The following is a 13,034-nucleotide window of genomic DNA, read 5'->3' as shown; positions in this document are numbered from 1 at the left end:
ACTAGTTATGTGTCTAGTACATAGTGTGCAATCCACCATGTAGACAAGTCAACAAGCAGCTCAGGTCTCTAAGGCGAGGTTGAAAAAGTTGTAACACTCTGTGAAGTGTAAGACAAATCCCATCAAAAATAGTTTTGAGAAATTTTGATTTTGTGTGTTTATATGTCTAGGGACAGGCTAGTGTATTTCAAAGGGGCTATGCCCATAGCTCTGTGCAGGATTTTATACTTAACACTTGCTATAAAGTACTTGAGGAAATCCTGTTTGTGTCTTCACTGTCATCACCTCTGCTGTGGGTTTCATATCATGACATAGCTCTTCTGTGACTCAAGATGCTCACACTACTCTCTTTATTTATCTGAGCCATTAAGGTTTATGCCCATCTGAATTCTATCTTTTTTAAAATGCTCTTGTGTTTCAGCATCAAGTCATGTGTTTTAGATCCTGTACTTTTTCCTTATGTGTTGGAGGTGTTCATCAGGTTTCTGGCAATGGTACTGATTTTTTTTTTTTTTTTTTTTTTTTTAAATGTATGGCTGACACATTGAATTTGGGAGCTTTCTGCAAGTATTTCCAAGTTCCCTTTCTTTTCAGGGAATTTTAGGAAGCCTACATTTTCAGTTTACAACTATGCAGCACTGATACATGAAGGTCATATGTTGGATATAATCACTGTCTTTCTGATCACTTTTCCAGCTCTGCTCTGTCAGTGAGTCACCTGAGATTTAGTTGGATTTGGGCAGCCTCATCTAATCCGCTCCTTTGAAGCTTTTGTTCCGAGTGCCTAACTGCTTGTCCTGAACTCTTGTTCTGGCTCTTTGGTGTTGAATATTGCTTGGGTATAGAAACGGAGAATAATGAATGAGGAAAAAACTCTGTTCATGTATTCTAGTGAGTATGTCTGGTTTCCTTGTTTTTGGGAGCTGTTTTCTTCTTGATGACACTTGACTTCCCTTGGGAGTTGCTTGTTTTACTTGCAGGTATTTCTTTAATTTTTTCCTCTCACCTAATGCCCTTGAAAGATTTCTTCATAGGTGGGAACTGAAGATCCTTACCTTCCTGTTGGAGGTCTGATTTGATTCCCTGGATGTTTTTGCAGTCTTTTTTCCATGGCCTCATGTCTCTATGTAAACAGGGACATGAGTCATAATTTCTGTGGTTTCACAGGAATAATGCATATCACTTGCACCCAGGCATTTTAGCATGTCTATGTTAGTTCTTGTTTGAAGTCCTTATTAATTACATATTAATTTAAGGTAGTAGATGAGGCTGTAAAAACAAAACCAAGGTTCACTTAAGTAAGTGAATGGCAGTAAGGACACTTTTCCTTGACTGAAATTTGTTTTTCCAATCTGTTTTTGTTTGTTTTTTTCCTTTTCCCCCACTCCTTTGGTGTTTAGCTCACTACACAGGCTGATCACTAGGTGGAAATAATACTTTCACTTTCCTTCATTTTCTCTCATGATGTTGTCTTCTTTTTCTGGGGAAACTTTCATCTGTAATTAAAAATTTGGTTTATTTTGCTTTATAAGTTATAGGTAATAATTTTGAAATCTCTAGGACATTGTAAGCATACTATAGTTTTACTTAAATCATGTGACTATGTTTCTCCATCAACATGAAAACAATATGCTACCATCTAACAGAAGATACCTTATAAAAATACTTACATGTAAGTATGTAATATATGTAATATAAATATGTCCCCTCCAACCTTAACCATTCTGTCATTCAGTGTTACTAACATCTGTCTTGAAGCTGATTAAGAGATACTGGTGAACTGTAAGAACTAATAAACTTTAAAGTCCTCCATTTGTACAAAAATACAAATAAGCTTGTAAACTGTATTGGCCAAGTAGCAGCCCCAAAAGTTAGGCATTAAATTTAGTTCATATTGGTTTTTAGGCAAAGAACCACCTTAAACTTAGATATTTTGATGAGTTTTTCTTTATACAAAACATTCATACTTCTGCAATTATGTATGGAATTCTGTAAAAGCAGATAAAACCCCCCATGTTAAGATTTTTTAAACTATATTAACATGATATGAAATAAGCCTGATCTAAAATTGTGCGACTGTTTCATAATTGGTGTACTATAACACTTGACTTTTTTCTTCACAATTGGATGGGAAATTCATAGCTGGAATAGCTGGATTTTATCCCGTGAAGTAGTTAGAGACAGATAACGTGTACTGCAGAATACTTTTGGGAACATGGTGCAAATGTATTTCAGTAGGTCAGGATAGAATGAATGTCTGTGCGGCAGGCTTCGATGTTGCTGCCCGTGCTGCAGCCTGGCTGGCTCTTCTTCGAGGCACTCGAGTGCCTTTGAGCCATGCTTCCCTCTCGGCTGGGCTGGGAAAGGGGCACGCCTGTGCCTGCAGGGTGCGGTGCCCAGGCAGGCTGCGTCTAAGAACCTCCGAGTCGCTCTGCAGGAGCCAGACGAAGCCGGTGCTGAGCCAGAGCTGCTAGTACATACCCTTGGATCCCGGCAGATTTTGGGAAGAGGCGTTCTTTGAATAGTTGTCTTCATTGCTCCTGATTTCTGGAAAAGCAAAACCAGCACGTGAACGGGCTCTGCATACTTGGATGTGCCGAACTTCATTGAGGCTCTGCTCTGTCAGGTAGAGAGGACGGCAGTGTTTTCACCTAGGACATCATTCATTGTCCAGAAGCACACACATCACAAAGAATGACATGTTTTCAGATTTCCATTTTGAAAAAAAGAGATTGGATAGTGTTTGTCCCCAAAGGGTTGCATAGTCCAGAGGTAGGAGACACTGCCTGGGACCTGTTTGAGATGCATGGATTTCATATGGGCTGCATTGAAAGGGCCTGGGAAATTCAAAGTCAGTCTGGCGAACTGGTAACTTGCGATGCTGTCCTAATTTATTTGTAGGTTACTCTACATCTGGAGAGGTGTCTCCTCTTTGGATCTTTTTCCATACAATCTGTTTTTCTCTCTGTCTGTGTCTCTCAGTAAAAAAAAAAAAAAAAAAAAAAAAAAAAGGCAGATGCTCTAGCACATTAATTTACTTCTTGAACTTACCTTTATATTTTCTCTTATGGCTTACTTCCTAAAGAAAGCATCATCCTTGTATAGACTGTAATGCTATTGCCTTTCCAGTTTTATAAATGTCTACGTGAATCAATCAGCCAGTATTTCAGAAGTATGTGACCAGAGGGTATATTAACCTTAAATTTTCTCTCTTAGCACAGGTAAAGAAACTGTATCTTCCTTTTCCCCTCTGACATTTTTTTTAGGTCTTGCTTGTCTACATCATCTGCTTCACACGGAAGAGGTCATTCTGTATTGCTGATCTGGAATTAAGTTTATCTGGGTGCCACAATATCAAAATAGTTCCGGCAATTGAATTTTAATCTCTAGAATATAGGAATGTCTTTTTCCTGCTCAAAGTTTGATTCTGTTGTGTGTTATTCATTATGGTGTGTTTTAAAAAGATCAGTTGGATATAAGTTAAACAAGGCTTTTTAAAAATGTGTTGTTCCAACTTGACAGAGTACAAATCAAGGGAAGATCAAAATACAAAAAATTTTGTCAGGCTATTTAAGAACAGTAAGTCAGCTTTTGTTTTTGTTTAATCTTACCAGGTTCCTGTTTCAGTTTATTTTGTAACTGATTAATAGGTGGTGATAACTTCATGCTTTCTTAACAGTTTTAGAAATAAAAGCTCATTTTTAGAATGATTGCTTATGAAAGAGATTTATTGGGTGAGTAAGGTGTGTTCAAGGTCATCTCTAGGAAATCCACACCATGAAAAAATAAAATGTAATGAATCACGGAAATAGATGTAAAATCTTGGCAGCTAGAAGAATAAGGGGATGGGAGAGAGCCTGGGTTGGTTTTGTATGTGTAAGTGTTCTGTCCAGGTCGAGATCTAGAAAGTGCACAGCTGCCAGGGGTGCAAGTAGTTGAGTGATGTATTTGTTGCTTCCAAGCTTCTTAAAAACACCTTAGAATGCTTCTGGAAAGAATGGTTGCAGTGGAGACTGATTCTCCCCTGCCCCCCAACAGTGAAAGCATTTCCATTCAAAGTTGAATTGGTGTTACAGTCCATGAAAAGCATCTCTAGAAATTTTCAAATGGTCAGGAATGGAAGGTAAATGGTATCTCTGACTGTTGCTTCTGATAGATGCGTTCCCTTGGCGAATTTTGATGCCTTTCAGTTGTCAAGCATGCAGATATTATCTCACTTTAATATTGGAATGAAATTTTGTCTGCATTGCAGAAGATACATAACTGCCATTTCCTTGGAAATGGCAATGTAACATCGTACTAAATACAAGAAGAAAGTAGATGTAGTTAATCTAGATGTGACTCTTGAAGGAGATTAGAGGTAACTTGATTGGCTGGATGGAGATAGAGTCTACCTGTTCATTTGTAAGTAGAAAGGTAGGAAACCCCAGCAATAGACCTCCTTCCTCCATGCAGTGAAGTTATATCTGCTGACATCTTGAAGAACGTTTAGGAAACTTTGTAGGAAGCCCATATTTGGATTGCATATGAAAAATGAAATTGTTTTGATGGCCTAATTTCGGTCAAAATTTAATCTTGCATGTTGCAGGAATATCATTATGTAGTCATAATTCACACTAGTGTATAGTCAAATTCTAAAACACTGCACATATTCTACCTGCCAGTATATATATACCAGCGTACACTAGCCGCCTGATTTGATCCAGGCAATTTGTTTTCATTGTTTGTGAAACTTTTAAGTAGTCCTTCAAGGGATTCCAGTGAACCATTTTCATAGTCCAGCTGACTCCAGAGTTTGTACATGTTTAAAACCAATGTTGGGTAGTGTTTTTTAACTAGTGGATTTGTAATGGTAGGGTTGGTTTAACATCTGGAAATCTTTGTCAGACACTTGTAAACACAGACAACTCTTATTTATTTAAAGCCTGATGGCCAGCTTGTTTATGTAATCTCTGTATTGGCCAGATGAAATACCAAGACGAGCTGGGAGCAGAGCGGGGAGTTTGCAAAGTTGCTTACATCCTAGTTTGACAGAAATTTAATTGGCATTAAATGGTTTTATTAATGCAAGTGGTCTCAGCTGCCTTTTCTACCCTTACACATTCTCTTTCTCTTGTGCAGCAGGTGTGTGTGTTAAGCTGTGGTGAATCAGATGAAGGAGCTCATGGGGAATGAGACAAATCTTTGCTTTTTCCTTGGTTATTTTCACTTAGATCTCACCCTGTTGTGCATTAATATGTGGCCACGCAAACACTTCCATAGACATGAGGAAAAGGGAGCATAACCAGTTTTCTGGAGCAGTGCTGACGTGTGTCAGTCTGCAGCGTTCTTGAACTCCCACTTGAGATGGAGCAAGACTACTTGATTATATAATTTATCAGCAGTAGTATTTGCTGTTAGAAGGTAACGCAAGCTGCCACAGATCGTGGGCAAGAAGTAAAAGTAATTGTAAAGCTGTGTTTTGAATACTGTATTGGAATGAGTGTTTGATTTCAACCCTGGATGAAGAACTGATGTTGTTTAGATGGCTTTGGCAGCAGTGTTTTTTCACCAGTATGAAGGAAACCATTAGCGTAATTGTTATGGGTTACTTCTTTACTGATGGCTTTTCCATTCAGGATTTCCACAGACAGCAAAGAAAATTCCTTTTTTAAAGGGAGACATTCAGATAAACTGATCTTTTGATTATTTTGACAAATCATTCATTTTTATAGTAATTACTAGATATTTCAAATGGGTTAAAACTCAAAGTTTAAAAATATTAAAGAAATATAAGCAATATTTGTAAATTAGTATTTATATACATGCCTAATCATCTGCTTTTAGGTTAATTCATTGCAGAACAGGAATGTTCCTCCTTTTTCCTTCTGCTTCTTCATTTTCTGCCAACCTTGTCTTTTCCAAAAGTGGTGGAGGAGACAAGATCTTTAATCATAAGAGATGTTTGCCTCATTTTAAGAGCTATTGAATAGTTTGAAACTTATATTCGTTTGTGATTAATAGACACGTGATGCTGTTTATAGTATAACGACATATATTCCTGTTCCCAACAACTTTTGTATAAATAAGGCATGCCAAATAAATTTCATAACATGAGAACAGAGATAATGTTTCCCTGGTGCTGCCATCATCACCTTAAAGAATTATTGGTTTGCATTTACATTAGAGATTCCAGAACAATAAAAGCCACAGTTTACCAAATCTGCAGTATTAATTTGGTTATCAGAGGAGATTGTTTTTATGCATCAGATGTGTATTTTTAACTTTTTGTTCATAGGTAGTTTAAATACAAAAATAAAAAAACCCAATAATACTTACTGTAGAAAAAAGGGCTAATTAATTGTGGGGTTGGTGGTTTTTTTTTCTTTTTTTTTTAGTTTTAACAGCTGTCATTTGTAGCAAATGAGAGTATTTGCCATGCTTTGTCCCTGAGCATTTGTTTGCTTTCCCAGCTTTCTTCTTCTGAAGAACTGGCTTTTCTGAATAGTACTGCCAAACTTTTAGAAGTCTCCTGTGGAGGTAAATGTACAAGGCTGTATATATAAATTGCTTTACGACTTATATTTGCATTTACTATATGAAAAGGTCTGAGCATATTTGAGGGTATGCAGTGCATACATTGCATCCCTTTGGTGTCTAGAATAGAAAACAAGCATCCAAGATCCAGAGATTTCTTTGTACAAGGGTATGTGTGCTTAACTAGACTGCAGTGTCACATGTAAATTCTCCTGTTCTTGTGAATTCTGCCTTCCACTGTAAGCAGAGGCTTATGTTCACCAGGAATTATGGCCATAACCTCAAGGCTTCCGCATTTTCCTAAAAAAGCTGTTTTAAAAATAAGAACTGAGGAAGTTTAGAGCACAGAGTTCCTACTTACTGGCAAGAGTTGTATCTACAGTTAGGCAAAATTCTGATCCAGACACCGATGTGTCTCTCTTTCTCCATCCAAGCTTAAAAAGAGATTTGAACCACTTGTCTACGGATGTTTCTGAGACCATCACCACCAAGAGCTGTTATTACTGATATTACTGTATATACTGATATTACTGATATGGCATTTCAGTTTTCATATACAGTCAATACGTGTCTTAACGTTTTAGATGAAACTACTCAAATCTCTTCACATAAATCAGAGTCAAATCACCTTGTCAGTCATTGCTGACCGTCTTAAAGCTAAAAATCAGGCTGTTACAGTCCTCTGTATATAAAAGTTTGGATAGCCGAGTCCCTGGATAACAATATTAGAGGGCAGAATGAAATCCTCTGGAGCTGCCAGACGTTAGGTATGTGTTCACTTAAACACTAAGCTGAGAGTAGAGTGCAGATAGAAAACTCAGATGAGCAGAGCAGAAACACAGACTCATTAAGGCTGGAAGGGATCTCAGGAAGTCTCAAGTCCAATGCCTGCGGACAAAGCAGGGTCAGCTATTGCAAATTGCTCAAGACTGTGGCCAGTTGGGTTTTTATTATCTCCACAGATAGAAACTCCATAACCTCTCTAGGCAACCTGCTCCAGCGTTTAATCTCACAGAAAGAAAGTATTTTCTTACGTTTAAGTTGAATTTCTTGTATTTCAGTTTCTGTCTGTTGCCTCTCATCCTTTCTCTGGGCACAGTGGAGTATAGCTCCATCTTCTTTACCCCATCTGGTGTTTATACACACTGGCAAGATAACCTCCTGAGCATTCTCTTCTCCAGGCTGAACAGTCCCAGCACTCTCAGCTTCTCCTTTTATGTGTCAGATGCTCCAAACCTTTAATCGTCTGTGTGGCCCTTTGCTGCAGTCTCTCCAGTATGTCTCTCTCATACTGAGAAGCCCAGAACTGGACCCAACACTCCAGCTGTGGTCTTGCCAGGGCTGAGCAGAGGGGAAGGATCACCTCCTTTGACCTGCTGGCAACACATCCAGAGGATGCCGTCGGCCTTCTTTGCTGCAAGGACACATTGATGGCTCCAGTTCAACCTGGTGTCCACCAGGACCCCAGGTCCTTTTCTGCACAGCAGCTTTCTAGCCAGCCCACAGCATGTACTGGTACTGGGGACTATTCCTCCCGAGGTGCAAGACTTCGCATTTCCCTTTTTTTGAACTTCATGAGGTCTCTGTTAGGCTGCTTTCCAGCCTGTTGTTGTCCCTCTGCATGGCAGCACAGCCATCTGATGTATTATTAAATGCTCATCCAAGTTTTGTGTAGTCTGCGAACTTGCTGAGGGTGCACTTTGTCCCATCATCAAGGTCATTACTGAAGATGTTAAGCAGTACTGGCCCCTGTATCAGCCCCTGCAAGTGACTGGTGTCCAGCTGGAGTTCGTGCTGCTGTTCATAACCCTTTGAGCTTGGTAGTCCAGTGACTTTTCATTGCACCTTACAGTCTACTTACCTGGTCTGCATTTCAGCAGTTTGCCTATACATGTGTTATGTGGGAAGGTGTTTAAAGCCTTGCTAAAATCGAAACAAACATCGTCTGTCCTCCTTTCATCCGCTGAGCCAGTCATCTCCTTGTAGAAGGCTGTCAAGTCAGTCACGCATGATTTCCCCTTCATATATGCATGCTGGTTTCACCTTCTTGTCCTCCAGGATTTGTTCCGTCACCTATTGAGGGACTGAGGTAAGGACTGGCCTGTAGTTCCCTGCATCTTCCTTCTTGAAGACAGGAGTGACATTTACTTCCTTCCTGTCCTCAGAAACCTCCCCCTACTGACATGACCTTTCAAAGATAACGTGCCCTTAGTAAACTTTAAAAATAGCATTGGTACCATTTAAAATTCTGTTTCCTTGCCCTTTTAGAGGTGAAATTAGGTTGCTGTTCATAGCTGTGAATTGCTACTTTTCAGATGCTGTCACCAATGATAAAATAGTTACCAAGTTAAACCAGGAATTTTACAACATTTTGTGGGTTTCTTCAAATAATTCCCATGACTTAACTTTGTTGAATGTTGTTGTTGTTGTTCTTCTTATATTAGGGAAAGTGTAGCACATGTTGCAGAAGTTGAAAATGCTTCATAAAATAAAATGTGCTTTCAGATGAAGGTTTTTTTCTGTTATACAAATATTTTTTGTCAACTTTATTTTCTATAATAAAATATTATTTTAATCCTATTTTTTTAGCTTGTTTATTTACTTAGACATTAATACACTGATCAGTGAAGGTAGTGTAATGTTTTGTAGGACTTTCAGAGGGGATGGAATTTCTCTTGCATCTTGTTTTGAGATCCCATTATTCCTCTGTCTGCAGTTAGGGTCATAAACAGACAGAATTTCATGCTTTGCCATTCTTTTGTCCAGCAAAGGACATTCATTACGTCCTTAAATATTCTTTCCTGACTTTTTACCTAATATTTCCTGATGCTGGGGGGAGTTTTGTCTATGACTAATAAAATAATTGGTCTGTGTTCTTTTTACAACATCCAAAAAAATGTTTGTGGACTTACCATGTCTAATCTGAGCCATCATTTACCAGTTGAAACATGTCTTAATTTTTCTGTGTGATCCGACTGGTATTGGGAAGCCTCAAGCATAGCATTATTGATGCAAATATATTGTTTCAGGTTTTCTTATTTGTATATAATGCATTGATGTTTTTTCAGGGATTGTGTAACAATAAATGAGTCCTTTTCCCCACTGTTTTTTTTTGTTTCCATTTCCATCTTTACAGAGCCAGAATAAAAGCATAATAGATTTTTTTCAAATGAAAAAACAAACCCAACAAAAAAAAAACCAAATAAAATGTAATCATAGTGAGAACATCTTACTGCATTGTGGGAATCTGAAAAGTAATGAAATTCTTTATCTTAAGCTAGAAAATATATGGTAAGACTTGTAATCTGCAAGTAATACATGTATGTATCTGTCTTTGAAGGGCCAGGTGCATAGCTTCTGCACTTTCCAACTCTTACTTAAAATGTGCACTGTTATTTAAAATATGTTCTGTTTCTTGCTATTTCAGTTGTTCAGATAATTTCCAAAGCGCAATCAAAGGATATGCAGAGTATTCTTTACATTTGTAGTCAGAATGGATTAAGCTTCTGCAAGTGCTTGGAAAGCAATGATCAAAAATCAGCTTTACCATAGCTTGACAAGTCCCTGTCTGACATTAGCGTGCATGAAACATTCCCGTACAGACTTCTAGCCTGCCTGCTTAACAGCAAGTGCCAGGAGAAGACCACTTCAGTTAGCCTGAGAGAAACTGAGGTGAGCCAGGTTGCAAAACCTGGGTTAGCATGGCGAAGAGCATACCTGTAGTTACCATGACCCAGCCGATATGTACGTAATAAATTGATTTGTGTCTCAACCCTGTACTAGTTGCTGGCTTCAGTTTTAGTTCCGTCCAGAAGGACAGCAATGGTGCTGAAGAATCAGAACGGTTTTGCTCTTGCTGCTCTTGGGCAAGTAGAGGAACAGCAAAGTGCACAAGTGTTTCTGTATTAGCAGTGATAGTGAAGGTGTATTGGTGGCAGGATGTATACTGCTCTGGTAAGCTGCATGTTCTGGATGCTGGGGGACAGAGTAAGTGCATCCAGTTTTAAGATGTAATCAGAAGCTGTTGTTTAAGGGTTCTGAGCTGATGTTCAGAAGCAGTAGCATGGTGACAGTAATCCTGGTATTCTGTTTATTCCCAACAGCAAAATAGTGCAAAACGAAGTTGTACAGCAGCTGTTTGAGGCATGGGCCTCCTGCTCTTAACTGCAGGCTTCATTTTCTATGGAGTGATAAAGTATTTTGGAAGTGCAAATACAATAACAGTGTTAATTAGTTTTCCCCTTCTGTTTCTTTTAGGACTCCTCCAGGATGGTTTCAAGCAGGTATAAAAGGTATGAGATCTTTGTACACAACACATTTATTTACGTATATAGTTCTGCCAGAAATAAAGCTGATGAAATGGGCGTTTGCAGTAGAGGCCATCATACTGCTACTGTAGATATATAGCCCAATTTGGGGGTAAGGACCTGAGAGGTGCAGCAAACTTATCCGAACCCCTCTATTATGTTACTATTTTAAAATAAATTCAGCTAGTGTTTTGCTGGATCTTACTAGTGCAGAACAGTTTTCCAAGAAAAAGTCTTAACAACTGTGCATTACCTACAAGCTAGTAGTTTCACAGTTAATTTATGAACCACTGTCTTCTGAAGTTTAATACAGGAAGGTAATTGTGTTGCTCTCCATAGTAATATTGAAAGAAATGTCTGTGGTTTTGTCATACTACTATCTCGGTTGTAGGGGATGCTGCCCACATGTAGCGTGTCCGGTTTGTCATTTGTTTGTATTTGAGCCAAGCGTTACCCTGGTCATTACTCAAGTTCTTCAATCAGAAAAATATTGCAGAAGCTCTTGATGCACCTGACCGGTGTGTGAAATTTTTGCCCCTGTGGAATTAATATTGACAAAGCTATCACAATTACTAGGAAAATGTAATGGTAACATGGGGCCTAAAGTACATCAGCTGAAGCAAGGCATTTGTCTTCACTGGTGTATTTTCCAGCCCTCAGATTTGTTCACCTATAGAATCATAGAATTATTTGGGTCGGAAGGGGCCTTCAAAGATCGTCTAGTCCAACCGCACTGCAGTGGGCAGGAACATCTTTCACTAAATTAGGTTGATCAAAGTCCCACTCAGCCTGACCTTGAACACTTCCAATGATGGGGCATCCACAACTTCTCTGGGCAACCTGTTCCAGCATTTTACCACCCTCACTGTAAAAAATAATAGCCTACCCTATTGTGCATTAGATTTCTTAGCGTGGTGCTGCTTTTATGTTTAGATTCCTGGGTTCTCATAAACCTAGTTGAGGTTGAGTGATGCTTTTTATTGCTGTAAGGTTTTTTTTTTTTTAAATCACTTTGCCATTGCAGAATGGGTGGTCTTATTGTCACAATCTTAATAACTATATAATTTCATGATTACTTTCTTAGTAATCAAGCACACGTTAGTTTAGGCTCCACTTCCTCTTCAGTCCTTGTGCAGAATTTCATTGCTATTTGTATCTGCCGAATACTTAGTGGTGTGTGTCATAGTGCATTGTGGCTTTGCATAAACATCTTTATCTTTACTCTGTTCACATGCTGTGTATCCTCACTCACTTGCAAAAACTTGGTTGTGGGGGGGTGGTGGTAAAAATAGAATTTTGCGCAGTCACATTCATAGCTTATTTGAAATGAAGCTAATTCTTCTGATTAGCATTGCAAAAATAGGAAACTCCAAAGCTAGAAAATGCTAAAATAAGACTTTGTTTGCTCAGCTTTAGTTATATGTAGGATGTACATTCTTTGTGAACTTCCCCCCTCAGGACTGGCATCACATCATCTCAAAGGTCTTTTCCAACCAAAGTGATTCTATGATTCTTTAGACCTCATTTCCTAATTATAACCTTTTCACTAGCACATTGGGCCCCTGATAAAGCAAGCACCACCTTTTAATATATCATCTTTCACCAGGTATTTCAAAATCCTTTCATGTCCAAGGCACAGATATTTTTTTTTGTGGGGGATGTTTGTGGTTTATATTATTACAACAATAACAACAATAACAACAACAATAATAATAATAATAATCATTGAAAAATGTTGATATTTAAATTTATTTTTAATACTATATTGATAATTCTTTCCTCTATTTAGTTTAAATAGTTAAAGCCAAAATAAAGGAGTAGAAAATTTGTGTAATTGAATTTTTAAAAATTCAGCTATGAATGCACCAACTAAAACTGAAGATGAAGTTGATTTAATGTTTCTTCAGATATTTTCATTGTGAAATCTTCATTATTGGTAGTATCTTCTTTTAAGGTATCTAACTGTATTATTTTTTATAAATTCTTTGGAGCTTGAAAGACAAAGTTTTGAAAGCTCAATGAAAAATGAGGAAAAAAATATATATGAGTATGTTTTTGTATAGCATTGGCAACTATTTTGGCCGAGCCCAGAGAGTCGTGGTGAATGGAGTTAAATCCAGTTGGCGGCTGGTCACAAGCGGTGTCTCCCAGGGCTCAGTTCTAGGGATGGTCTTGTTTAATATCTTTATCAATGACCTGGATGAGGGGATT

The 13,034-nt window shown here is 38.2% G+C and overlaps 1 protein-coding gene across 1 annotated transcript in view; it reads left to right on the top strand.

The window, feature by feature from the left end:
- The window catches only part of PAWR (pro-apoptotic WT1 regulator), a 103,341-nt gene that overhangs the window by 77,301 nt on the left and 13,006 nt on the right, over positions 1–13,034 (top strand). The window contains exon 4 of the mRNA XM_035901680.1: positions 10,774–10,808. Within this exon, the coding sequence (XP_035757573.1) occupies positions 10,774–10,808 (35 nt within the window). The remainder of the gene's footprint in view (positions 1–10,773; positions 10,809–13,034) is intronic.

The sequence above is a fragment of the Egretta garzetta genome, unplaced genomic scaffold (genome assembly GCF_000687185.1).
Source record: "Egretta garzetta isolate BGI_Z169 unplaced genomic scaffold, ASM68718v1 scaffold68, whole genome shotgun sequence".
NCBI lineage: Eukaryota > Metazoa > Chordata > Aves > Pelecaniformes > Ardeidae > Egretta > Egretta garzetta.
This window is presented reverse-complemented; position numbering and strand designations above follow the sequence as displayed.